The 24,638-nt window shown below is 56.7% G+C and overlaps 8 protein-coding genes across 8 annotated transcripts; 7 read left to right on the top strand and 1 right to left on the bottom strand.

Moving 5' to 3' along the window:
- Positions 1–3,730: 3,730 nt before the first annotated feature.
- BKA78DRAFT_63091 (uncharacterized protein) lies at positions 3,731–4,869 on the top strand. Its single transcript, XM_066893496.1, has one exon. The coding sequence runs from the start codon at positions 3,926–3,928 to the stop codon at positions 4,550–4,552; it is 627 nt and encodes a 208-aa protein (XP_066738778.1). The 5' UTR covers positions 3,731–3,925; the 3' UTR covers positions 4,553–4,869.
- Positions 4,870–5,419: 550 nt separating this feature from the next.
- BKA78DRAFT_259359 (uncharacterized protein) lies at positions 5,420–5,872 on the bottom strand (the record flags this gene model as incomplete). The annotated part of the gene is made up of 2 exons (XM_066885364.1): positions 5,420–5,700; positions 5,794–5,872. The coding sequence occupies 2 exons, from the start codon at positions 5,870–5,872 to the stop codon at positions 5,420–5,422; spliced, it is 360 nt and encodes a 119-aa protein (XP_066738777.1).
- A 794-nt stretch (positions 5,873–6,666) lies between these two features.
- Positions 6,667–8,098, top strand: BKA78DRAFT_328335 (mediator complex, subunit Med18). Its single transcript, XM_066889587.1, has 2 exons — positions 6,667–7,577; positions 7,623–8,098. Exons 1-2 carry the CDS (start codon positions 7,111–7,113, stop codon positions 7,954–7,956), a joined length of 801 nt encoding a protein of 266 aa, XP_066738776.1. The 5' UTR covers positions 6,667–7,110; the 3' UTR covers positions 7,957–8,098.
- A 22-nt stretch (positions 8,099–8,120) lies between these two features.
- On the top strand, positions 8,121–11,694 carry BKA78DRAFT_328328 (polynucleotide kinase 3 phosphatase-domain-containing protein). Its single transcript, XM_066889586.1, has 10 exons — positions 8,121–8,500; positions 8,553–8,722; positions 8,800–8,912; positions 9,011–9,346; positions 9,394–9,530; positions 9,605–9,744; positions 9,940–10,000; positions 10,209–10,357; positions 11,139–11,255; positions 11,390–11,694. Exons 1-10 carry the CDS (start codon positions 8,221–8,223, stop codon positions 11,441–11,443), a joined length of 1,557 nt encoding a protein of 518 aa, XP_066738775.1. The 5' UTR covers positions 8,121–8,220; the 3' UTR covers positions 11,444–11,694.
- Positions 11,695–12,642: 948 nt separating this feature from the next.
- On the top strand, positions 12,643–13,550 carry BKA78DRAFT_63007 (uncharacterized protein). Its single transcript, XM_066893495.1, has one exon. It carries the CDS (start codon positions 12,880–12,882, stop codon positions 13,363–13,365), a length of 486 nt encoding a protein of 161 aa, XP_066738774.1. The 5' UTR covers positions 12,643–12,879; the 3' UTR covers positions 13,366–13,550.
- A 1,492-nt stretch (positions 13,551–15,042) lies between these two features.
- On the top strand, positions 15,043–15,908 carry BKA78DRAFT_62847 (uncharacterized protein). The gene has a single exon (XM_066893493.1). The coding sequence runs from the start codon at positions 15,205–15,207 to the stop codon at positions 15,769–15,771; it is 567 nt and encodes a 188-aa protein (XP_066738773.1). The 5' UTR covers positions 15,043–15,204; the 3' UTR covers positions 15,772–15,908.
- A 391-nt stretch (positions 15,909–16,299) lies between these two features.
- BKA78DRAFT_259305 (uncharacterized protein) lies at positions 16,300–17,610 on the top strand (the record flags this gene model as incomplete). Its single annotated transcript, XM_066885357.1, has 1 exon — positions 16,300–17,610. The coding sequence occupies one exon, from the start codon at positions 16,300–16,302 to the stop codon at positions 17,608–17,610; it is 1,311 nt and encodes a 436-aa protein (XP_066738772.1).
- Positions 17,611–20,861: 3,251 nt separating this feature from the next.
- BKA78DRAFT_259187 (CobW/HypB/UreG, nucleotide-binding domain-containing protein) lies at positions 20,862–23,077 on the top strand (the record flags this gene model as incomplete). The annotated part of the gene is made up of 6 exons (XM_066885345.1): positions 20,862–20,921; positions 21,073–21,238; positions 21,311–21,518; positions 21,610–21,771; positions 21,949–22,432; positions 22,535–23,077. 6 exons carry the CDS (start codon positions 20,862–20,864, stop codon positions 23,075–23,077), a joined length of 1,623 nt encoding a protein of 540 aa, XP_066738771.1.
- Positions 23,078–24,638: the final 1,561 nt, after the last annotated feature.

Here is a 24,638-nt window from a genome sequence, read left to right as displayed (position 1 = left end):
TAGTCCGCGCAGGTGAGCTTATTAGTGATGTTAAAATCACTACTCCACATACTAAAGGGAAGAGGTAGAGGTAGTAGCTGCGGCAGTAGTAGTAGCAGTAGAGATAGAGGTTAGGGCAAAAAGTAAGTTAACCACTATGGATTAGTGGCACCTTACCTAATTAGGTAAATAGTAAGGCTTTAAAGCAGTTAGGATAGTAGAGGAAAAACACTTACAACAATGGCGTGTGCCCTGAGTAATGTCATTGACCCAATTTGACCCAATCAGGTAAGCAAATGGCAACATTAAATATTGCAAGCCGGCGCGCAAGCTCGCACAACTACACCAGATATGGGAGGGAGGTTAGAAATTCAAAGAGGGGGGTCAGTAATTCAACCGCCTCAAAGAATGATGTCGACGCGCTCCGCGGGAGTGTGTTGAAGATTCTGTTACTTGATAGCGCTGAAAGAAAACGAAGGCGGGTGTGTGAGTGACAAATGACTTGGAACCTCCAAAGTCAAGCGATCTTGGTTCCGAGACACACAGCGGACCCTTTCAATCTTTGTGGCTCTGTTTCTGCGCAGTGGCGCTGCGTCGACGAGGAGTCTTTTCTGCAGCGGAAATGAGGGGTCTTTTATACTTCTCTGAGCAGTTCGAGGGCGTCAGTGCTCTATTGGAGTAGTCAGGTGGTTAGTCCACTTGGGCTCAACTGACCTCTGTCTCCTGCCCGCAGGCGGCGGCAGATTGATGACCCACAAATCTCGGAAAGGCAAGAGCAGCGTAGCTGTCGCTCCCTTAGTTCAAGACCTCGGACTGTGTTTGACAGCTTTTGCAACAGCCGTTAATTGCCATCATCACTGCGCACTGTTGAAAGTCGTCACGTTCCCCTCCGGCTCCAAGACCGAGACCACGATCGAACCCGCAAGTGGCTGGTATGTCGAAGTTCCAAGCGGTCCAAGACAAGCAGTGTGAGGCAAAACCCCTGGAAGCGCACCACAGTAGATGAATTTGTGGCAGCGGTCTTTCTTGGTTGCTGGACCGCTCACTTGGAGATGAGTGTCAGAGGAGGACTCAGAAGAGGTATTTATAGAGTTGGCAGAGCAGATACGTGGCGTCTGTGCTTGAGTGGTGGTCAGGTGGTCCGATGAGTATGTCAGAAGGGACCGCTAGCCGTGGGAGGTCCGTTGCCCCAAACCCCTGACTATCAGGGTTGGATCAAGGCATTTGAATACGATGATTAGCGCATTTACGTGCGGGAAATGCCCATCATCAGAAAGTGAAAGTGTAGAACAACAAAGAGAGCACAAATCCTTCCCCGGAGTCTTAAGGGAAGACCGACAAACAGGGAGAAGACCAGTGAGAACTTTGGGAGATTTGGACGCCAGAAGTAGGCATAGCGTCTGGTTGACGATAGCACGACCACGTCGTGTTGTGCAGCCGTGATCGACAAGAGCTGCAAGAGCGGCGGTATTTATACTTAAATGCTCGCTGTCTCGGCGATTAGGGAGGCAGATGACCACAGAAGGATGTCAGGGGCGGTTGAATCATAAAGTATCGATCGGCAAACAAGACGACGTATGGTGAGATTGGCGTGGTGACGAGCCACTTATTGGCATCGACATTACTCCAAAATGATGAAGCCTCAAAAGCCAGGAAGAAGAACCGCGAGGGAAATGAAGCCAACGGGCGGACAGAAGGAAGAAGTGAAAGACTTTTTGGAACGACGACACCCAGTCAGGTCAAGGTATCGCCTGGTTCCTCTTCCAGCAGCAGTGCTCTTTGTGCTTGTGCGGGCCACCATTAAGCAGAGCTTGGATCCATCAAGGACTGCATCAGCAGAGGGAAGCTTGGTAGTTGACGGTCTTTATATACTCAAAAAGACACCCGAAGCGTCAGCTGACCGAGTCACGAGCCAGGAACAACGGCAGCAATAGCTCCGGTTGCGCCTGGGGACGATTCATTTTCGTAACCAAGGGAGATCGCGCTTCGTAATTCGGGCCTGAGCGCTTCAGCATCTCCGAAATTTGCTTTTCATCAGCACACGAAGATGTTGAATGATGGGCAAAGAATGATCTCAACCCAAGAGCAAGAGGGGGAAGTAAATGAAGCAGTTATCAGACTGAGAAGTGTTCGCAGGTCAACGGGAGAAGTGAAGTCAAATCGGCGAGTTCGAAGTGCCACTTGTAGCGGTACCAGAAGTAATTTGGAGCACTGCTCGAAGCCCGTGAGGAATGCCAGAAGTGGCTCAGGGCGAGCGGTTTTTATACTCCCCTGGGCTGTTTGCTGCGGATGTGCTCAGGCAGGTGACCAGGGGCTAGTAGCCACGTATCATACGCGCTCGCACACGCCTGCAAATCCCACAAAACTCCAATCTTGCTTCCTCAGTCAAAGGGGGAGGTATGCGTGGCAGACAACCGAGTGGCATTACGATTTCAAGGCCAAGGTCACTCACCTTCTTCCTCTATCCACAGTTGCAAGCACTTAAGCGCAACCTATTCGCCAACAGCATTCAGCATTGTCTCCTTGGAGAACGATGTCGTCAACGTACGAAGACGTTGAAACAGGAGTTGGGCTGGATCCTGAGCGGCGAACATCCACGCTCCACGCTCAAAGCAAAAAGTGAAGAGGTTCATGTGTCCCGCGGGCACAGACGCAGACGGCACCAGTGAAGTTTCCAATATACAGCAGGAACCAGGACAGTGGCTCTGTCCGTACATTCGAGTGGCCTCGCTCCCTGATGGTTCCGCTGTGCTAAAGGAAAGGCTGTGCGTGTGCGGTTGGTATTTATACCCCGTCGACCAACGCATGGCGTCTATGCTCAGCCCGTCGGGCGAGCGGGTAGGCCCGCAGGCAGTCATGTGCGGGCGGTGCCAGCTCGACGGCGCAAGCACACGCCTTGCTTGAGTAATTCTGTCCTTGTGCAGAAAGCCGATGACCTCGCGGGTCAGGGAGTGGAATGACGACAAACTCCGAGTGAGGGGCAGAGGGCGATGTAGCCTCCAGTGCCACCCATCTTTACCCAAAACCGCAGCACAGCATCATCAGCGGACGACGGTGTCCGTTGAAGCTGCGCAATGAGTCTTGCTCGAAGCTGGGAAGACAGGAGAGAGAGAGAGAGAGAGAGAGAGAAACAAAAACAGCAGCTTGGAAGACAGGGGAGAGAAAAAACAGAACCAGTGAACTGATACTCGGCATCGAAAGCCAGGAAAGGCACCACAGCAGTCAATGCAACGAACTCTCTCTGTCCCAAGACAGCAACACAGTGAACCACAAGAAGATTGTGTTCTTCTTGGAGTGTTGCTCTCTCAGCCGTGTGTTGAAGTACCAGTCCCCCCAGCGTCCAACAAAAGATTTTTATACCTCCTGAGTCCAGCCAGCCCGTGCGCGGTCATCGCGCTCCAGACCACAGGCGAGGGCGGAATCATGTGCTTCACAAGCGGACGGCTGGCCTTCCAAGTCACGCACACGCCTTGCCGTTTGCCAGACAACAGGGCAGACACCAAGGCCAGAGTAGAAAACAGCATGTCGCTGCACTTCACCATCAACAAACAATGAAGCCCACAAGTAGACAAAAGCGTGGATCACAAGAAAGGAAGTAAGGAGACAATCGAAGAACGAAAACGCGAAAGCAAAGAGTGATGAGGCGCTGGCGGAGGAAGACCAAAACCACAGTATTTCATACGTGAGGCGCGTTCGAGACGAGAGTGCACCCACAGTGTTTGGTCAATGATGAGAGAACTTGCCACCCTGAGCGCTGCTCTGACTGCTGTTGAAAGAGGAATCTTCGCAGCCTTTGAAGTAAGATATTTATATCCCCACAGTGTGCCCCTGGCGTCAGTGCGTAGGCAGTGAGTAGTCAGGTGTCCTATTGACAGCACAGTACCCTTTTGACTCCACTGATCAGGAGAGCAGTTGGCAGACCAGAGGCCAACAAACCGAGCCGAAAATGCCAGAGAAGCGTGGAGCTATGATGATGGCCCACCTCACCACTGACGAACGAACGTCTCCTGCATCGAGAGGGTATGTTGATGAGGGCCCAGCCAGCAGTTACTCCACCCAAAGACGGGAAAGAAGTCGATGGTTGCATCGCAAGCGCAACAAAACAGTACGTATAGCCGTCCGGGTCTGCAACCACAGTGCGTTCGTTTTGCAAGTTGTTCAACACCGCAGCTGCCGTACTGGAGATGTCGTGAGAGAAAAAGTACTTCCACCCATCAGCAGCAGAGGTTTTTATACCCACCATACCGCACCGCACCGCGCCAGCAGTCATCAGTCAGGTGCCGCAAGAACGCGTGCTGAAACGCGCACGCGTCACGGCACCCTCACTTTCATACCAAACAGACACAGACACACCCACCACGTCCGTCACCGGCCTCGTTTCCGGCGTCGGCAGTCCAGCAGAATGATGATGAGTGGGTTCCACAGCCATAGGCACGCGCATCTCGTTCCTCCATCTGATCGATCTTATCGATCTTTCAATCGGAGGGATAGTGGAGGGCAAATGAAAACCGGCATGCATCACCAACGCCCCCCTCCGTTGTCGCCGCACTCCGTTCCTCGCATCAAGACTTGAGTCCGACAACGGAGACAAATTAACCAGTGGTTGGCTGACGTGATGCACAGCACCACAGAGACGACGATGTCGGCCACGACGCGTTTTATAACGGCGGAAAGAATGTGTGGGGTGGTGCCGCGATAAGAGTCGGGACGGGCGTCAGCAGCGGACGGAGGAGACGCGGACCTGAGGCACCTAGACGGACGGACGGACGGACGGGAGACGGAAAAGGCCGGCGGAGCTCCTCCCACCATTATTGCTCGTTTCGGGGTGGTGGCTGTCAGGCTGTCAGATTACGGGGTGCGAAAACGGAGGTGAGACAAGAGCTGAATGCAGCTACTAGCAAAGGAAACACGGAGAGCAGTACGAGAAATGTTGGCAGGAAAACAGGTCCACATAGTCTGATTACGCTGATCTGGGGTATTAGGTGCCAACCGCGGCGACCTGTAGAGACGCAGTAGTAGTGGCAGAAGAGGAAGAGTCTGTCTAAGCCTGCTGGGCTCTCTTTTTGTAATCCCGGTAACAATGCCATGATCCATTTGACTCCGACCGCGCCAATCCAATCCAATCCGTCCAATTCAGGCGGCCCGTAGGCACGCCAATATCGTGTCCAACACGTGTGCACACATTCCCCGGACGTGATCCGACGCCATGTCGAGCGTCGGACAGTCGGTTGGTTTCCCCTGGCCCCTGCTCTCCGCGACGGCGCGCCGCGACGATACTGTCGAGTCGTTGATATCGGGCATGACGATGATGGATAACGCGTCGTTGCGCGGTCTGCTAAGCCAGGGCCATTGGATCCGCGTCAGGGGTCATGATGTAGACACTGCTTCCGATAATGTTGAAATGTCATTTTTCGCCAAGTGTTTGTGTTTTTTTGTTGGCTTAGGCAAAGAGGCTGGCACCGCCGCTCTCGACCGCGTCAATCTCGGCCTTGGTCCAGCGCAGACGGCCGAAGCGGGCGGGTAGCTCGCTGCGGTCCCAAAACTCGCCGGCGCTGGGTTTGACGGGGCCCAAGGCCGCGCCGGGCTTGGAGCCGACGTGGGCGGAGAGGTCGCGCCTGTTGAGCGGGCCGTGCTGCTGGGCCTTTTGGCGGTAGCTGGCGAACGAGTCGGGCAGGGACTTCATGGGAGAGGCCGGGTGGACGTGGGGAGTGTGGTCGACATCTGCGGGTGGTCAGTCGAGGGCGACGCGTAGAATTGACGGCATGTGAAGGTGGCACGAAGACGGGTGGTGGGACAGGAATTTTGGTGACGTACGGGTGGGAGGAGAGCGCTTGCCCAAGAAGCGAATCAAGGGCTGACGGGCCTGCTGGAGGAGACGGCTGGTAGGGAACATTTTTGCGAGGAGAGGAGGTTGTTGTGGGAGATGTTTTGGCGGCGCGGGGAGTTGGAAGTGGGCAGTCGAGAGATGAGGTGTCGGAGCGGAACGGCTAGCGGCGGTTCGGCGGATTTGATGGTCGGGTGGAGGGTGGGTCCTTGTTGGTGAAGTGCGGTCAATGTTGTGTGGACGCGAGGTGAGGTTGGAGGAGAGGAGAGGAGAGACTGGCGACAGCGAGAGGGCAGCAGGCCCTTTTCAATATACGGCCGGGCGGAGAAGCAGAGAGAGAGAGAGAGAGAGAGAGAGAGAGAGAGCTAGGCAAGAACGTGAATTACTCGATTTGTCGTCTGAGCGTCATCCGATAACGGTGGTTCGATAAAAACCGAGAGGGCGATTAGGTCAGCCGCAGCTTCGGGTCGTTGTTTCTCGCGTTCAGCTTCGGGCTCGTCCCGGTTGCTCCCTTTAGCGCTGCCCTTTCTTCAACGTCGTCGACAAAATCACGCCACGCAACAAGAGATCTACACAGCGGGTGCACTGACACTGCTAACTATTGAATCAAGAATTGCAACTCCAAAGTCCACAAATGCCGTCGGCATCGCCAAGCTGCCGGGCGGAACTGAGCATCCGGATGCTCTGCCCGCTGCAGCAGAATATCCGCAGTGACGGAAAAAATTACTGATTGTGGTTCTGCGTACATGTACAAAGTGACTTGTTTGGAAGGCGTTTCCAACGGGCGTCTTCCAGAATATGACGTCTATCTTTGGCAGCTGCTTCCCCGGATTCCTTTAGAAGACGAGGCCGACTGCAGGAATCCCGAGACCAATATTGCAACCAATACCGTACTTCGACACGAACTTTTCCTGACCTTGTTGACGCCATGAGCCACGGTACTTTGCTTTCCACTCTCGTTCCCATAGTCCCGCTTCGCCCTCTCTTCCGCTAAAAGTAATCGAATTGGAAATGTGCGGTGCTTGGCGGGGTGCCAAATCGGATTTGTGAGCGGACGAATTGCCCGCACAACCGAGCGGATACAGGAAACCGATTCCTGTTTCATCACCCACGCGTTTGCGTGCTCGACCAGACCAAGTCGTTCCGGCGTCCGGTGTTGTCCAAAAAATCGTGTCATTGGATTGAATCTTATCGATGCCTTGTCCTCGGCGTGTCCCGCGCGTCGTCAACCCCACACCAGCGACTCGCGCCGACTGACCCTTGTCTGGAGACGTCCGCATCAACTTCTCTCCGACAGCTCCTCCAACATGCCTCACGAGCTGCTCCATTTCGGCCAAGTCCCCCAATCACGTCATGACCAGCTGCTCAACATCCTCGCCGGAATTGCGGGCATGCAGCCTCGCCGCGTCGTCGAGCGCCATGTCATCTACCGACCGCAACGCAATCCCGTCCAGCGCCAGTATGCTGTTGGCGCCAGCCAAACCGTCCAGCCGACCCAGCGCGCCACCTCTCGCGAACAGCTCCAAAAAGACATGTACTACTGGCAGACGGTCAAGGAGCTAGACGAGGCCGAGTTGGGCGACGCGACAAACGGCGTCGACACAAAAACCCATGTCCAAAACGGTGAAGCGACCCCGGAGCCGCGCAAGGGTTGGACGATCCTATTCCAGGACATACCAGAGGCTGGTCAGAGACCCATCAATATGCGATGGATGCAGACCACCGATGTCGTGGCCGGTGATCCGCATGCCTTTATGAAGGCCTCTCAGTACAAGTAGGAAGGACCACGAATGAATGGGCAACCCAGCTAACGGACCAGGTACGTATCCGAGTATGTTGACGAGGGCTACCAATTCGTGCACAAGAACGCCACCATCTACCTTCACCGTATCCTGCGCCTGCCCAATTCTATCCCGACCAGCGACTCTCCAGTCGAGTCCCTTCCACCTTTGCAAAAGCTCGAGCTTCTCGACAGCAGCGGCGCCTACATTCTGCAAGTTTCTATCAAGATTCAGGACAACTACAAGCCAGAGACGAGGGAAAAGGCAACGGCGGAGATGTTGGCGTTCAAAAACGTCATGAAGGGCGTGGTGGAGCTCAATCCAGCAGAGAGGTTGTCGTTAGACACTCGCGTCAAGGCAACCCCGGGCTAAGGGCGAGGCTCAGGTTGCCCTGCGTAGATGATACCCATTACAAAATACTAGAAACGAGTGGATGGTGGCAGTAACTTCCATCACCTAGGTAGACAAAAGTCAGACATCTTCCATATCGAAGCTGCCAAATTTGAGATGTGTGACGTAGGATTTTCCGCGCACTGACCCCAATTTGAGCTCCCGCTCGCCAATCGAAGCTAGGGACATGCTTTGTTTTGACCACAGCAGACGTCCAACTCTACAAACTCTCCATTTTTGCCGTTGATGCCAAAGACGACAGGTGCGCTTGGTTTATCCCAGTTTCTCGCGGCAACCAAATTCGCGAGGCACGTGGCGACGCGACATCGCGTCTACCTCACCATCAACCCAACGCAGCTCAACTTCACCACACACACTTCCTGCAACTCGCCCGATATAGTGCAGCAAATATCGATCAAGGCCTCGATCATGGGCGACAAGGCCCCCTCACTCAAGAGACCACACACACAAGACCGCGCCGTCTCACCACCGCCCGTCAAGCGCAGACAGACGTCTACAACAACCCGTGAGACTGGCGTGACTCGCCTGATGCCAGGCTCCAAGCTGACATGTCTCAGCCAAAGCAGTTGCTGAATTTTTCAAGCCCTCCTCGCAAAAAGCTCAAGAGCCGGAGAAAATTGGTTGGACAATTGTCCAGGAGAGCCTCTTGATTGGCACCTACCAAGCGTCGACAGCCACGCCCTTGGCAGAAAGCCACGGACCGCGCCGCCTTGCTATTTTTGACCTTGTATGAGCACTCTGCGTTTCAGCCATCCGCCATTCCCAGAGCGTCGGGACCAGATTGAATCTGACCTCTTGTTCTAGGATGGCACCCTCATCACTCCAGCATCAGGCAACAAGTTTGGCCGAGATGCTTCGGACTGGAAGTGGTGGAATTCCGGCGTGCCCACCACTCTCCGAGAGCTGCACGAAAAAGGGTAGGCACCCATGCCGTCAGCTGATGAGACTTGCTTTGCCCCTCTTTTGTATCACCCAGCCGCGCATGCTAACCCGTTATCGTGCTTGCCCACCACAGCTATCTAGTCGCCATAGTGAGCAATCAGAGCGGTATCAATCTCAATTCCAAAGCTGCGGTCAAGGCGCCCAAGACAGACAACAAGCGGCTAGAGACATTCAAGTCCAAGGCAACGGCCATCCTGTCCCAGCTGGACCTCCCCATATCCATCTATGCAGCCACGGCCAAGGATGAGTTTCGTAAGCCACGCCCCGGCATGTGGCGCCAGCTGCTCGACTCCAACGACCTCGGCGGTCCAGGCAAGGTCGACATGGCCAAGTCCTTCTTCGTTGGAGATGCAGGCGGCCGTCCGGCCACGAGCGGCAGCAAAAAGAAGGACTTTTCCTGCTCTGATAGGTGTGTAAATTGGAATCAGCATGTCATGCGCTGACAAAGTGGCTTAGGGACTTTGCCGCCAACATTGGCATCCCCTTTTTTACGCCCGAAGAGTACTTTCTCGGGGAGGAGCCGAAGCCGTTTGTCAGAGACTTTGACCCCACCGAGTACCTTGGCCAGGGGGCTGGAGCTACTACCGACGCAGGTGGGCTTGCCTTTTCCCAACCGTCTGGTGCAGAGACGCTGTGGCGCTGTGGCTATACTTACAAGGTGCACTAGTCTCGCAGTTCAGCGAGAAGAAGAACCCCGTCGACGTTGTCCTCTTCTGTGGCAGTCCGGGGGCCGGCAAGTCGAGTTTCTTTTGGCGCCACCTGAAGCCTCTGGGCTATGAGCGAGTCAATCAAGACACTTTGAAAACGGTACGTGAGCTGGCTGCCCTGCTGTACCACACTCTGTCCACTTGAGGCTTGCACGTGCCGTGCGACAGCCCCCAACCACCCCCTTGCCAGCCCCCCTGGACATCTGCACCGCTACTGCGGCGCTTGTGGCAGAGACACCAAAGGCTTCGCGACACACTTTGAGACATGCATTCACTGACAGGTCCCCGCCAACAGCGTGACAGATGTCTCAAGTTCGCAGCCGAGCATCTTGCAGAAGGCGTTTCTGTCGTCGTAGGTTGGTGACCGCCTTCCCAGCATCGCCCCTCGACCCTTTGCCGACCCAGGCACAGCAGCACAATGACATTGTGCACGCCTCGCTACCGGCGCTGCACTCTGCACGGCCTGCACAAGTCCAGAACATCCTCCCCGCTGCACCTTACGAAAACCACACGCAGCCTGTCATGTGTTAGCTCGATGCACTAACCCGAACTGGCAATTTACAGATAACACCAATGCGGACGCAGAGACGCGCGCCCATTGGGTGAAGCTGGCGCAAAAGCACAAGGTCCCCATACGTTGTGTGCTGTTCACGGCGCCGGCGAAGCTGTGCGAGCACAACGACGCTGTGAGAGCGTTGAGCGCGAGCGAGCAGGTGAGTCTTTTGTCTTGTTTTGTTTTGCATCTGCACCTCAACACCACGCCTGGTGGACGACAGCTGTCCGGATGTCAAAACCGCCAGCCGAGCCCGCAGCAAATGCAGCTCGTCGTGCATACTGTACATGGCATGCTGGAGTCGGCGCGGCGCGGCCCCGGTGCGGTACCGACGTTTTGATCGAGCTCTCGATCGCCTGCCTACACATACACACTACGTACACCCCGTCCTTGAAGCCATCATCATCATCTCCTACCCGGCCGGTGGTTGTTCAGCAGCGCGTCAGCGACGCAGGGCGAGAATCTCGCATGCCGCCAGCCCCTGCTGCTGCTGCTCCCGTCTGCTGTCCTGCGTGCTTGCGCGCTGGAGGCAGTGTCCAGGCAGCGTCGAGTTGAGACGAGCCGGTGAGCGGCATGGCGTCCGCCTCCGCGCCGTTGGACGCGCCACGAGACTCGTCACCACCAACGACCGACGACCTACAACCTACCTAGCTGTCCAAACCTATCCTATCCTATCCCCTGCAGCCTCTGTCCCTGTCGACCCCCGTCTTCCTGCTTGCCTGCTTGCCTGTCTGTCCGTCTCATGCCAGCTCACGGCAAATGAGACAGCCGGCGCACCTACCTCCCTCCCTTTCCACTCCTCCACCATCCCCTCCCCTCCCCTGTCCAGACCATCGTCCCCACACCACCACCATCTTCCTCCTTTGCTTTTCGACAGGCACACGCATTCACTCACTCCTCTCTCTGCATGCCTCCTGACTGACTGACACGCGCCACCACAGTTGAACCCCGAGCAGCGCAGCATGCTGCCCAAACTCGCCTTTACGAGCTTTGTGTCGCGCTTCCGCCAGCCAACCAAGGATGAGGGGTTCCAGGAGCTGGTGGAGGTGGATTTTGTCGTGAGTGCTGTTTTTCTCTTTCTTCCCCCCCCCCCCCCTTCCTACCATGTAGCCAGCGAATGCAAGGGATCGAGCGTTGGTTGAGCAGGTGGATGAGTACGGGCATGGCTGACGATGTTTTTTTTTCTGCGCAGTTTGAAGGCGATGACGCGGCGAGGGAGACGTGGGGACAGTTTTGGATTTCGTAAAGGACGCGGACCAAAAGAGTGAGATCTTGCTCGCGATGTGTGGGCTTGGTATGGGGATGAGAGAGTTGTGGTGGACGGGAGGAGCACCAAACAAAATGCCAAAGGAACGATTGCTACACACCTAGATACACAGCTCGCTAGCTAGCAAGCAGGCAAAAGTCCAACCCACATGCCTCCTTACTCCTTCCTTTGCGTGGTGACAATAGCACCAGATAAATGGCACGGTGCGGTGCGGTCATTGCTCCAGCGCGCATGTACACGTAGCTAGCCCACCTACCCGAACACCCAGAAGCTCCAACCCAGCACCACAAACTCGACACTAGACACACAGTTTGGCTTGGCTTGGCCGGGAGAGCTCGAGCTCGAGCTGGAGCTGAGGGCGTCGAGTACGTACCGCCATCCCTGGCTGGGATGAGCTTCTCTTCTGGTCAAGCTCAGGGATTATTGTGGTGGTGGTGGTGGTGGTGCAAGCGGGGATGCTGCTTGTCTCCCACGCGGCCACGCGGGGAGCAGCAGCAGCAGCAGCAGCAACAGCAGCAGCAACAGGGAAGCGTTGAGTGAGGGACGATACTTTCCAGCGGGCGTTTTTTTCAGCCGCCAACGTACATAGCTAGGTAGCTGGGGCCGGGTACTGTGAGTACCTCGCGAAACTCAACGCCTAACCCACCCCACATCCGACGACAAGGGCTTGAGGGCGCGCGCGGAGCCTCCGAGGAGGTACCTAGACGTCGATTGTAAATTGCAATGGGGGTGTTGGCGAGAGAGAGAGGGAGGAAGGAGGGGGCGTGTGACCTGAGGGGTGAGGCAATATTTTTCGCTGCTACCACCTGCACAGGTACTGTCCCTGCTGAAGAAACTCAGCTCACTCAGTCTTTGCACGCTGAACCATACGACGGGCGAAAGGCGAGAGGTCTGCTTGGCCATCCGTCTAGACATGGTCCTTCTCTGCAGGCAATGTGCTGGCGGCAAACCCCATCAAATCAGTGGACAAGGAGATATGATGCTGAGAGCAAGCGCAGCACACGGAAAAAATGAATGCTTCGCAACTGAATGGCGGCAGGGAGAGAGCCTCAAACCTCAAAACACGTTCCTGCGCCGGAGCGGGACGGGCGTCCGACGCACATCCGTCAACCCCTCCTCCCCTCAACTCCAATAAAGTTGACCAACATCCGGGATGAGCGATGACATGACGGCCATCCATCGGACGTGCGGCGACTTTGGACGGTGGAGTTTTTTGGTTTGGATTTGCGTTTTGGGTTTGTTGCGTTAAGCTTCATGGCGTTAAGGTTTTATCCTAGTAAAGTTATGACATGACATCATATGTGCCGTTCTCGCAATTTTTTTTTTCTCCTCCTCTCTCTTTGGGCTATGGGTGAACAGTGACGGGAGCAGCGATATCAATTGGGGATGTGGTGGACGCGCGACGTGGAGAGGGAATGGAAAGGAGAGAGGGTGGAGAGGGGCGGCGTGTTTTACTCCAGCAACGCCAAAGCATTCCGCCGTCTCTCCATCTAGGTAGACATACACGCACTCCATCAGTCAGTCAGTTCTCTCACCATCAGCAGCACCTACATAGCCTCTTTTTCAATCCATCCTCTACCATCCATCATCAGTTATCCACGCTCCCAATGTCTCGAAGCTACAGGCTACAGACAGACCGGTCCACGCACACACAAGCGCGACCGGTCAAGAAAAAAGGCCAACGAGCCGTGTCCGCGGATCTACTTTGCTCGCGTGCTGCACGTATGTACGTCCGTCCGTCCAGCCCTCGGGCGTATATGTACAAGCGCTCCTCCGGACAGGCGGGTGGACGGGCAGATATGTATGCGCGAAATCGTGCGGACACGAGTATTGGCTGGGACTGGCAGCACCTGTACCGGGAAAGGTTGGGTGGTCTCAATTGGAGGGGAAGATGCATGTAGCTGTGGGAAGGTAGGTATGAAGACTGAACGGAGAGGGGGCTGGATGAGCAGGCGAAGGGTGGGTGGGTGAGTTGAGAGGGGGAATAGCTTTTTGGAGGAGGAAGAGTAGGGCGGTGTTTGAAGAGCGTAAAAAACGACGACAACGACTGATGGATCGACAAGCCGCCAGTTTGAAATGCCAGCAAGTCGACAGCACGCGCACACACTCGTCGTCGGGAGCTCCATCTGCGCGCCCGCCCATCAGCCAGCCAACGCGCTCATCGCCCGGCGGGCAGCCGGAGACGTCGGCGCGGTCGGGAAGCGCGCCGCTTGGGTCGAACGAACGAACGGACGGTTCGGGTCGCGTTGGCTGGCAAGCTGTCGGCCGGGGGTCAAAGGCGAGAAGTCGATGGAATGTGAGCTGTCACATAGCGCTGGTGGTGGTGGTGGGTAGATTTACGAGCGTGGCGTTTGGCGGTAGGTAGATGTACGTAGATGAGATGGCAGCATGTCAGATTGAGATTGAGGGTGGGTAGATCCGATGGAGATTGTGGAGGGCGACGGTGCGCCACCTGGGCGATGAGATGGAGAGAGAGAGTTGGAATTGATGATGGGGAGAGAATGGGAGTCAGGCAGACAGGCAAAAAGTGTGAGCGAGCCGCGCACAACTGCCGCCCCCAACGACCAACGACCTCGAAATGGTCCTCCACGGTGCAATGGATGGTGGTGTGCCAGCAAAAAGGCGAACAAGAAAAAAAGCGTCTGAAGGATTCCAGCAGAAAAACAGAAGGGAAAACCTCACACCACTCGCCTCTCTCATCTGGCTGCCCATGGGTCGCAAAAAAGCAAGCATCAAGCAAGCAGTCGATCACTCCATCGTCTCGATGCGTCCGGGGCCCGTGAAGAAAGAACGCCAAAAAATCCAACAAAAACAACGACGAGCAAAAGAGTCTAGAAACGGCTTACCCCTCATGGTTGGTCGTTTGTTTTTCCTTCCCTGACGGCGTTCGTTCGGAGCAGCCCCCATATCCCCAACACAACGCATCGCAGCGGCGGAGAGCTCCGCTGGGGGAATGGAGCAAAAATGGGGTGGGCCAGGTCGCGCAGCCGCGCGGGGAATTGAATGGGGAAAGGAAAGGCGTTTGTTGACATGGAGGAGCCCGAGGCCGGAGACTGTCAGTGAGAGTCGACGGGGAAGGATTTGGAGAGCTAGCTGCAAACGGGAGTAGGGGTAGCTGTTGGCAGGCAGCCAGCGGCGGCACAGCAGCGGGTTGTGGAGGTGGCAGTGGCGAGGATACGGGATGGGGACAGTCGGAGAGTGGGATACATGGGCGGCGTGTGTTGTTGGAGGTGAGTTGGTGCTGCACGTGGAGGACAAAGAAACAACAAAGAGATTGGGCAAGAGGCACCACGTGTTGATGGGATGCAGTTTCTTTGTGGTGTTGAAGTATCCAGCCGCAGCGGTGTAGGTGACGGGAGTTCAGAAGTTGTGCCTGACAGGGATGCGAGGATGGACGGGCCCCGAGATGCGACATGGATTACCTGGTCCAACGGCTCCAACGGCCAGACCACAGCGGGCCCAAGACCGCACCAACACCCTCGCTCTTCCGCTGCCGCTGCCGCGCCCTGCTTGACCTGACGTATAACGACGTCTTCAGAGAGGGAGAGGTGCACGCGAGCAGAGCGGCCAGAGTTGCGGCACATGACTGCGCTGGCGTTGGCGTCGGTGCCACCCAGTCCTTGTTTGTGTCCGCTTGTCTGTCGCCAGAGCAGTTTCTTCGTCCATCGGTGCTTTCGCGGCTGGCTTGAGGTGCTTTACGAGTCGCCGCCATGGCTTGCACTCGCCGAGGCTGACGACATATGGACATGACTTGTTGTTGTTGTGCTGTGCTTGCCGGCGGGCTTGCTGGCTTGTTGGCTTGCTTGCCCACCGACAGCGACAGGGGGTGCCGCAGACGTGTGAAGCACTGCAGCAGACAAGGCCTGGGGGGACAACAACTTTTTTCTCTTTCCATTTTTTTTGTTCCTCAATCCTGGCATGGATCCTGGGTCCATGTGCAGCCCAGCCCAGTCTTGTGTCGCTCGTCTTCTTCTTCCACTCTTGCCCTGCGAACCAGAACCAGGCCGTCCACCCTTCCAACCACTCCCGTCTGCACCTCAGCCCACAAAATCACGCCTGTGCCCACTCACACTCGCTCGCCCTTCTCTTTTTATCGTCTGCCTGCTCGCCTGAGGTTTTTGTCCTGTCTTCAATCCTTCTGGTGCTCCCGTCTGTCGCTCGCTTCTGGACTCATCCTCACGTCTCTCAACGCCGCCGCCTCCTCCGCTGTCTCGCTTCGCCTCCGCTTTCGACTTTTCCAGCAGCCAGAGGCGTCTCTCGTCTTTGCACACCTGACAGCTTCGCGCCCTCACCACGACGCCGCCTGATCCTTGCTGTCTCACGTGCGCGCTCAGATTCAAGCCTGTCCCCAGCTTTGGTTCGCGACCGAGTCCACGACCAGCCAGTTTGCCTCGCCCCTCGGAGCCCGTATAACAAAATCTGTCAGCGGCAACAGTCGTCTGCCTTTTTTTCTTTCCTTGTGCCACCGACGCGTCTCGCCGTCACTACCTACCGGACCCATACAATAACCTCTCGCTTCCATCTCTACCTTCGTCACCACGGTAATGGGAACGACGACATCCTAAACACCTCGACCCACCATGCACGACATGAAGCCGCTCCTCCTACCAACCATGGTCGCCGCCAGGTCCCCTCAGACGGACGAAGATAGGAACGCCGAATCAGGCCAGTCCACCTCCGAATGCTCCACTCCTCAGAGCTCGGTGTTTTCCGCATACGGCCATGCACGGCATCCAAGCTCCATTTCCTCCATATCATCCTCGCCGCCGTCTTCCTACGAGCACCTGGAAAACATGACCTCGTCGACCAAGCTCCCAAGATTGCCAGAGGACCCCATGGAGGAACCCGTCCGCTCAGACGTCGACGACGACGACGAAGACGACTATCAAAAGCTTGCCTCGTGGTGTCTGTGCAGTGCGTCTTGCCCGCCTCCCCATCTGTGTTATCTGCTAACTCTGGCAGGCGTCACGGATGGCTGCCCTCATTCCACAAGGACCAATTCTAGCAGCACCACCAGCCTGGCCCAGACGCCGTCGTACGAATTCGACGACGAAGCGGAATCGAGACCCCTCTCGCGCCGTCGCAAGTCGGGCGAGTCGCCAGGCATCGCGTCGCGTTTCCCGTCCCTGACCCGGCGATGGAAGGAACGCAGCAAGACGATATCGTCCCCTTCGAGAGAAAACGCGCGCAGCACCCGCTCGAGCCGGGCGTCGTCCATGACAGGCTCCGTCGTCCAAGCCTCGCTCAACTCGAGCGAGACGGAGCTCCCTTGCAGTGACGACAAAATCCCACCCCCAACGTGTCCAGACGAGGCACTGAGGAAGACGCTCCAAGTGGACCCAATAGATCGCAAGGCTCTCGCATCCACACCCTTGCTCCCGCCAGTCATGGTCGCCCAGCGGGCCTCGGATGAGACGCTTTACCAGTCACCCCTGCAATCACCAACCGTTGCCGACCCCAATGCCAGCTTCTCGGCCATGAATAGTCCTTTGGGAACACCCCAAGCACCGTTTGTGCAGACGCCTCCGCTGTCGACTCGGCCATCTGTTGCATCCTTCCGCCACGGCCGTCCCAGCGTCTCGGTACCGAGTGCTGACATTCCGCCAATGACAATCAGCGACGACGGCGACGTTGAAGACGAGTGGTCGGTCGTGCTGGGCCACGCCAACTTTTCCATCTCACCGGAGCCTTATATGCCCGATGTCTGCGATGCGCCTGCGCTGCGCGAGCTCGCTGCCAACTGGGAGCGCGCACGTTGCAACTACACCAAGCACCAGGTCCGCACGGGCGAACACTTTGGCGTCACTTCCAAGACGTACAAGCTTACAGAGCAAAAGTGGGCCGGCATCGACCGGCAGTGGAAGCGCTGCTACGACCGCGCATCCGACGAGGCTGGCCTCCTCGCCGACGCTGCCGTGAGCGAGCCCCCGCCAGTCATGACCTTGGTGTCGCTCGAGGACCCAAAGAAGCCCGGCCAGTTTCCCCAGCTGGGCGACGAAGACATTGTCGGGCCCATGGTGCAGATTGCTGCCAGGAACATGCAGCAGAGCCCAAAGAAAAAGGCCGCGCTGGTCAAATTCTTCAACGACATCAAATTCCCGGGCGCCTTTCTGGGACGCAGCCCTGCCGTCTCGGCCGCCAAGTGAATTCTCAACGTCTCCTCCCCTGGCTCCCAACACCTCGCACATGCGAGGCACGACGCTACGACCTTTCAAAAGTGCATTCGGTCAGCTGGCAGCGACGCATCTTTTCTTGGACACTGATGACACGAATTTCCTTTTGGGCGGCCCTCTCAGGTCTATGCGAGCAATGCACAAGAGACACATCTCCTTGCTACGGGTCACGTTGCTCGCGCTCGCCGGGCGTGCAAGCACGCCACTAATTTCTTGTCCATAATTTTTTTCATCTCCTCTGGCGGCTATACCCATCATCAATCATCTCGTGCGACCAAGCGCACCGCAGCAGCGTTCGTTGCATGGTAATGGAAGAAGCGCAGTCACAACAATCGTCACAATTATTCCATCTCGCGTCACGTTTTCCCAATATTTCACCATCTACTCGCAACAACGAAGACAAAGACAGAATCTTGCTTTTCGAGGACGACATCCAAGACGACGACGACAGGCGCGCAAAGAGCGCCCGCGCTGCACAGCGTAGGCCGTGGGCGGCCACGTCGTGGCATACTGTCACCTGCCCTGCTTTTGTCTGCTCACTGGCGCTGCTGGACACAGACAGCGCGACAGCAGCGCGACAGATTGCACGCGCCGCCGTTGTTGCGCGCGCAACGTGCCCTCGCCTCTCGTCCGCCGGCCGCATTTGCTTGCGCGCCTTTTGCTCTCGTCGTCCAACTGTCCGTTTGTCGCACGCGGCCGCCACCACCACCTCGTCTGCCACCACCAGGCGCTGCGACCCTGCCTAGTTAGCTGCCTGTGTCGCTTCCCTTTCGGCTCTGCTGGGCGCACAGACAAGCAAGTAGGCAGAGCAGCCCGCGCCCGCCGCGAGCTCAATAATCACCAGAAGCTGGCAGCTATGCGACCACATCTTTTTCCTTTTTTCCTGATTTCCTGATGTAAAGAGTATTTTTTAGTAGGATATCCCATAGACCGATCAGAGAAGAGACACAGAGAGAGACAGAGAAGCAGCCGCGCGTCGCTGCATGATTGTCCTTTGAGACTAATCGCTGCTGTATGCAGCTTTGCTGTTTAGTTTCTAAGAGACGATGCATGGCTGCTGCTTGCCGGGTAAGGATGGTGGTGGTGGTGGTGGTGGTGGTGATGTGGTGGGATGAGGCAAAGGCAGACATGGAAGACAGTAAAGAATCGGCAAAAGGGCTCGCTCGCTCGCTCTGCGTTGCGCATGCCCTCAAAAAAGCGAATAGAAAGAATCGAATGTTTACCAAATCATCCATCTCTGTTGCCGTCGTCGTCGTCGTCGTCGTCGTCGTCGTCGTCGTCGTCGTCTCGTCCTTCTCATGTTGCAGCATTGCCCTCACCAGTCGTCTGCCCTCCCAGCGTTGCTCTCCACACCCACGCATCATCCACAATCCGTCATCCATCGCGACTCTCCAGGCCACTCCTCACCCAATGCTCGTCGTCTGTCTGTCCGTCCGTCCCCATGATCCATGACCCCCATCTGCTTTGCTCTGCCCTCCTGCCCCTCCTCCCCTTGCTTGTCGCACAAAACAGACGATGGAGCTAGTTGCCCCTCACCTTGTCCCACATCGTCACGCGCACGCCTGTTTATCTGTGAGCAGCAGCTCTGCCTGATGTCTCCTGACGACTGACTGACGGAGGGCGTGGAAGAGCGAGCCCTCACTCTTCCAGAGGGAAGATTGATTTGCGGCAAACAGACAGACAAACGTGACCACGGACGGTCGGTTGCAATTCATAAGGTGCCCGGGTTGGCGCAAAAGGAGGTGGGTGGTGTGGAGGGCGAGGGGAAAAAGAGTTGGACTTTGAGTCTTGCACTTCTTCACCACTCTCGCTCCCTACCTTTTTTTTTTTTTTTTTTCTCATCCCCCCCAAAACGATGTCTTACTACATATCTAGGTTGTCCTGCCATGTCGGCAAGATGAGAGCATGGAAAAACGTTTGCTCGGCCAGTTCGATTCCATCTTCTCCACCAGACCTTCTCTACCAACCCTTCCTTCCGCCTAGCTCATTGTCATCGCCATCGCCATCACCGTCCTTCATCTTCCCATTCTTCGCGCTCTCCTCCTCTCCACTCACTTACATTACTCATCGCTCCACCACCGCCACCGCCACCGCTGCTGCTACAGCTGCCACTGTCGCGTAAGACGCGTCAGTCAATCATGCTGCCCACGTGCGCGCGCACGCGGCAACCACAAAGGCACTGCGCGGCGCCTTTGCCGTCTGATGGGCGAGCGGACGGACCACGAGGTGGCAGGCAAGAGCAGGTAAGAGGTCAGGGGGTTTGCGAGGGGTGAGCGTTGGCGTGGGTATGGCGTTGTTGCGTTGCTGACGGAGCAGCAGCCACTGTGGTGCGTGGATGGGCTCGGATGGAAGGCAAGGTACCTTCGCATCGTACCTACGTGCATGCGTGTCTTTGGGAAGCCTGTCGATTTTTGATCATGTTTTGATTTTTTTTTTTTCTCTTCGTCGTACTTTTCTTTCCCAGCGTGCACCGCCCAAGTTCTAATTCCTCGGTCACTACGTACCGCGGTGTGCCCACCCCCCTGGCACTTCCTAAATACTAACCCCCAACCCAGCACAAGCCTCCTCCAAACCCCACGACTACCTCGACGATTCACCGACCACCTACATAGGTACCATCCTGCCTTATCCCCGACCCCCTTGCACCCCACCAATCGCACCGCCGCTTTACTAACGCATCCCACAAGGTGCCCTTCGCTTGTCCCCAGACATCAAGGTACTCAGGCACGCCTTCCCCCCTCCGACCAATCAGCGCCTTGCAATTAAAACAGCGCCGCGTGCCGGCCTTCATGGTGCTCGGGTCGTGACGTCAGTGGTGGTGCGGTTGGCGACGCGGTTGACGGTGTCGAGGGTATGTGGAGGCTGTGATTGGTGGGTTGGAGTGGAAGTGTCAGGGGAGGTGAGGGATGGCTGGGTAGAGTTTGATGCGTCAAGGTGATGGTGGAGACGTGTGAGGTGCAGATCGCGGGTTCTGATGCCAATGCCGTTGCTGCTAGGTGCTGTGTCGAACCTCGAAGCGCGAAGCTCAAAGCTCGAAGCGAGGACCGACACTTGGGTATATAGAGCGCTGGCGCGCGGCGGTTGAGGCTGAAAGACATCTCATTTTTGCCTCCCACTTCTTTGCAAGCAAGTGAGGCACTGGCTGTCTGTCGTTTAAACAGTCCTGCGTTGGCTCTCCCTCCCCCAATCACTTTCAGATAATGGACGAGAAGATGGACGAGAGGATGGACGAGAAGGTGGAGGAGCAGCCGCTGCTCCCCGTCACGGTGCTCTCGGGATTTTTGGTGAGTTGGAAAGAAATGTTTTTGCTATCCCCTTATCCTCCTCGCCCGTTTTGTTCCACCCAACTAACTCCCTTGGTCTCCCCCACCTCCTTTCTCTCTCCCCACAACCAAACCCCCTACCACCCCAACTGACCCATCAAACCAACAACAGGGAAGCGGCAAAACCACGCTCCTCAAACACATCCTGCACTCCAACACGCACGGGCTCAAAATCGCCGTCATCGTCAACGACATGGCCGAGGTCAACATCGACGGCGCGCACATAGCGCGGCTGTCGACCAAGAACGAGCGGGACAATCTGGTGCAGATGCAGAACGGTAATGCTCCTCGTCTTTCCCCCCCCCTTGAACACTCAAGAAAGCGTAACTTACCGGGCACCCGCACAATAGGCTGCATCTGCTGCACCCTCCGCGGCGACTTCCTCGTCGAGCTGGCAACCATGGCGTGGAGCCGCGCCTTCGACTACGTGCTGATCGAGAGCAGCGGCATCAGCGAGCCGCAGCAGGTGGCCGAGACGTTCACGGCGGCCCTCAGTGCCGAGATGATGGAGATACCCGAGGGCATGGGCGAGCGCGAGAGGGACGTTGTCGAGAGGATGTGAGTATTCCCCTTCCCCAGATTAGTGGCTGGCCATGCTGGGGTGTGGTAGACGTGAGGGTGGGAGCGAGCAGAGACTGACGTTGCGCAGCGCCAACGCCGGCGGCCTCGAAACCATCGCCCGCATCGACACCATGGTCACCGTCGTCGACGCGTTCCGCTTCTTCGCCGAGTTCAACACGGGCGAGTTTCTGACCGATCGCTTCGGCCGCGACGAGGTGCCGCCCGAGGACGAGCGCACCATTTCTGACCTGTGAGTGTTGCCCCTTTCACTGTCTGCTTGGCATCGTTCCCCCCCCTCCTCTTTGGTCTCCTTTCTTTCCTTAGGGGGCCCCTGAGTCATTACTAACCCCCTGTCACACCGAGCGCTCCCCCCAGTTCCACGCGACGTAGGAGAATTGAAATACTGACAGCAACGGCACGCACACAGTATGGCGGACCAACTCGAATTCGCCAACGTCATCATCATCAACAAAACCGACGTGATCCCGCCGTCCACCCTCGGGCGCATCACACGCTGCATCGCCTCGCTCAACCCGTCGGCCAAGATCCTCAACACGCGCTTCGGGCGCGTCGACCCGGCCGAGCTGGTCGGCACGCGCAGCTTCAACCTCGAGGCCGCGCAGATGAGCAGCGGCTGGCTGGCCTCGCTGCACGAGATGTTCCTCATGGACGTCAACGGGCGCAAGACGCTGGCGCCCAAGCCCGAGACGCTGGAGTATGGTATTGGGAGCTTTGTGTACAGGGCCAGGCGCCCGTTTGATCCCATGCGCCTGTATCGGTTGCTGGCGGGTAAGTTTGTGCTGATTCAGCCGGACCCGGAGGACGAGGACGAGGGGGAGGGGGATGAGGATGATGGCGACGATGAGGATACGGAGCGAGGCAGTGCGGCGTCGTCGACCATGGACGTCGACGTGCCTGACCCGCATCCGCCGGCCAAGCGCAAAGACTCCAAGGGCGAAGACCTGGTCGCCGCAGACGCATCGTCGGCAGCAGCCGAGCAAGACGAAGTGGAGGAAGAAGATCCCTTCTTTTCCTCTCTCCCCCGCGACCCAGAAGCCATCGTCGCCGCCAAAGCCGCCGACCCGCTCTGGGGCAAGATGCACCGCTCAAAAGGCTGGCTCTGGTTCAGCACGCGGCCGACACAAGCCGGGTCGTGGAACACGGCGGGCGCCATGCTGCGGGTCGAGTACGAGCAAGATTGGTTCTGCGAAATGGCCGAGGAGGAGTGGGGCGCCGATGATCCGGACGTCAAGGCGGCCGTGGAGAAGGACTTTGAGGGCGAGTGGGGAGATCGCAGGCAGGAGATTGTGTTTATTGGGGAGAGTTTGGACCAGGAGAGGATCACGAGGGCGTTGGATGAGTGTCTGTTGACACCGAAGGAGTTCAAGAAGTGGGAGAGGTTGATGCGGAGGAAAGATGTGGGATTGGAGAGGAAGGAGGAGATGCTGAATCAGTGGTGGGATGATAGCTATTGGGCGGAGTGGACGGTTGGCGAGGAGGCCATGGAAGGAGGTGGTGGCCATCACCATCATCACCATGCTGGTCATAAGCACTGAGTGCTCCCAAAAGTTTAGACAAAATATTGGCATTTTCCCTTGCTCTTGCTTCTTTCCACATAGCTGTGACTAAACTTGCTCGACAACTGGTTCCAAACCAAGGCGAAGAAAGTAGAAGACTCTCAATCGCACAATGAAAAGACTTACCCACCTTGAGTGTCTCCCACAAGCCTGATCCGGCGCAGAACACCTACGCAACCAATGGTGGCCTCCCCGTGAGCAAATCCACTCAGAGACCCCCAAGCCCAGCTTCATTGCTGCGGACACTGGGCGTCCTGTACGTACGACGTCAGTCCGTCGCCCTCGCATGTACTCCATACACGCAAACGCAACGTCCCGTTCGTGCGAGTACCTGCGTCCTGCACGACCACGTCCCCACCCACCTTTTGCTCACATCGCACGCACGCCACGGCGGCTGTCGAAAAAAGCCGCACTTCTGTCTTCGAGCCACAATTACAAGCTTCACGGCATGGCGTGCGTGCGTGACGGCTGACGGGTAACGGGGAATGAGTAACGGTAAACGGAGGACAAGGGTGCAGTCGGTTCGAGTCCAGTCGAGTCGCTGTGGTACTGACACAAGCTCGTTTGGCACACCATTGCTCTGTCGCCGGCGGAACAAAACACCAACAAACAAAGTGCCGGTGGAAACGATCCCGGCAGCTCCGTCGATTTGTGGGCACAGCCGACGCGCTCCAATTCTCAAAACGGGCAGCCATTCGCGGTCAGGCTACGGTTGCACGGCAAAGATTTCCAGGTACTTATCGCTTCGAAGATTCTTTCAAATGCCGCAATCCGGCATCCCTGCTCTTGGTGAGAAGGATCAAGAACCCAGAATAGCCATGGGCGTGACAATGGTCCAGACCGGGTGCAACTGGGTACGGATGAACTGGCTGGCTGGCGAGAGCGAGAACCGAGGATGCTGGCACTGTGAGACTCGGAGTGGACTCGATTGCTCTTCTGCCGGGCCCCGGATGTAAAGACGGTCGAATCTGGACCAACAACGGTCGTGCATGGTATTTGAGGTTACCTGCGGGTTGTGGTGGGAAAAGGGAAGGAGGATCCGCGTTCCCTTGTACCCAAGGAGATTGTTGAGGACATGTTGCAAGGGGATTTGATGCTTGATCGTCTTGCTGCGAGAACGGAGGTTGGGGTCGGAGTGGGAGTTGTCAGAGGAGGCTGGGACCGAGATTGATAAACGATGACGCCTGCTCTTTCTGGAAGGCCGGAATACTAGAAGTCTTCTCCTTCTGTGCGACAGCTTGCACTTGAATTTGGAATGAAGACTGACGAGTCAAGGAAAAGACAGAATAGCAACAGCATGACTTATCAATCGGGAGGCGTGATAGATTGAGACCACTGACGCCAATTGCAGCGAGAATTGCATCGGTGGCTGACTCACGCGGGTTTTCCTGCCAAATGATTCTTCCTGGAGTCGCGATTGCGCAAAAGTCGAGGGAATGGTGTTGAGTCTAGGACCGTCGCGTGATGATGAAAGATGGCAGGTGAGCATTGGGCACTGCAAGGTGGGTACTTGGTGAAGATCATGGCTGATTGCTGAGAT

This window comes from Phyllosticta capitalensis (genome assembly GCF_038381095.1).
Source record: "Phyllosticta capitalensis strain CBS 128856 chromosome Unknown BKA78scaffold_13, whole genome shotgun sequence".
Classification (NCBI taxonomy): domain Eukaryota; kingdom Fungi; phylum Ascomycota; class Dothideomycetes; order Botryosphaeriales; family Phyllostictaceae; genus Phyllosticta; species Phyllosticta capitalensis.
Note: the sequence above shows the minus strand (reverse complement) of the source record. Positions and strands in the feature narration are given on the sequence as shown.

What these genes read in the sequence shown, in the direction of transcription:
- BKA78DRAFT_63007 (XM_066893495.1), top strand. Translation starts at nt 12,880, where the DNA reads ATGGAAAGGAGAGAGGGTGGAGAGGGGCGGCGTGTTTTACTCCAGCAA.
- BKA78DRAFT_63091 (XM_066893496.1), top strand. Translation starts at nt 3,926, where the DNA reads ATGCCAGAGAAGCGTGGAGCTATGATGATGGCCCACCTCACCACTGAC.
- BKA78DRAFT_328335 (XM_066889587.1), top strand. Translation starts at nt 7,111, where the DNA reads ATGCCTCACGAGCTGCTCCATTTCGGCCAAGTCCCCCAATCACGTCAT. An exon ending in ATGAAGGCCTCTCAGTACAA is followed by an intron (nt 7,578 to 7,622) that starts GTAGGAAGGACC and finishes CTAACGGACCAG; the next exon opens with GTACGTATCCGAGTATGTTG.
- BKA78DRAFT_328328 (XM_066889586.1), top strand. Translation starts at nt 8,221, where the DNA reads ATGCCAAAGACGACAGGTGCGCTTGGTTTATCCCAGTTTCTCGCGGCA. An exon ending in GACTTTTCCTGCTCTGATAG is followed by an intron (nt 9,347 to 9,393) that starts GTGTGTAAATTG and finishes AAAGTGGCTTAG; the next exon opens with GGACTTTGCCGCCAACATTG. An exon ending in TGGTGGAGGTGGATTTTGTC is followed by an intron (nt 11,256 to 11,389) that starts GTGAGTGCTGTT and finishes TTTTCTGCGCAG; the next exon opens with TTTGAAGGCGATGACGCGGC.
- BKA78DRAFT_62847 (XM_066893493.1), top strand. Translation starts at nt 15,205, where the DNA reads ATGGACATGACTTGTTGTTGTTGTGCTGTGCTTGCCGGCGGGCTTGCT.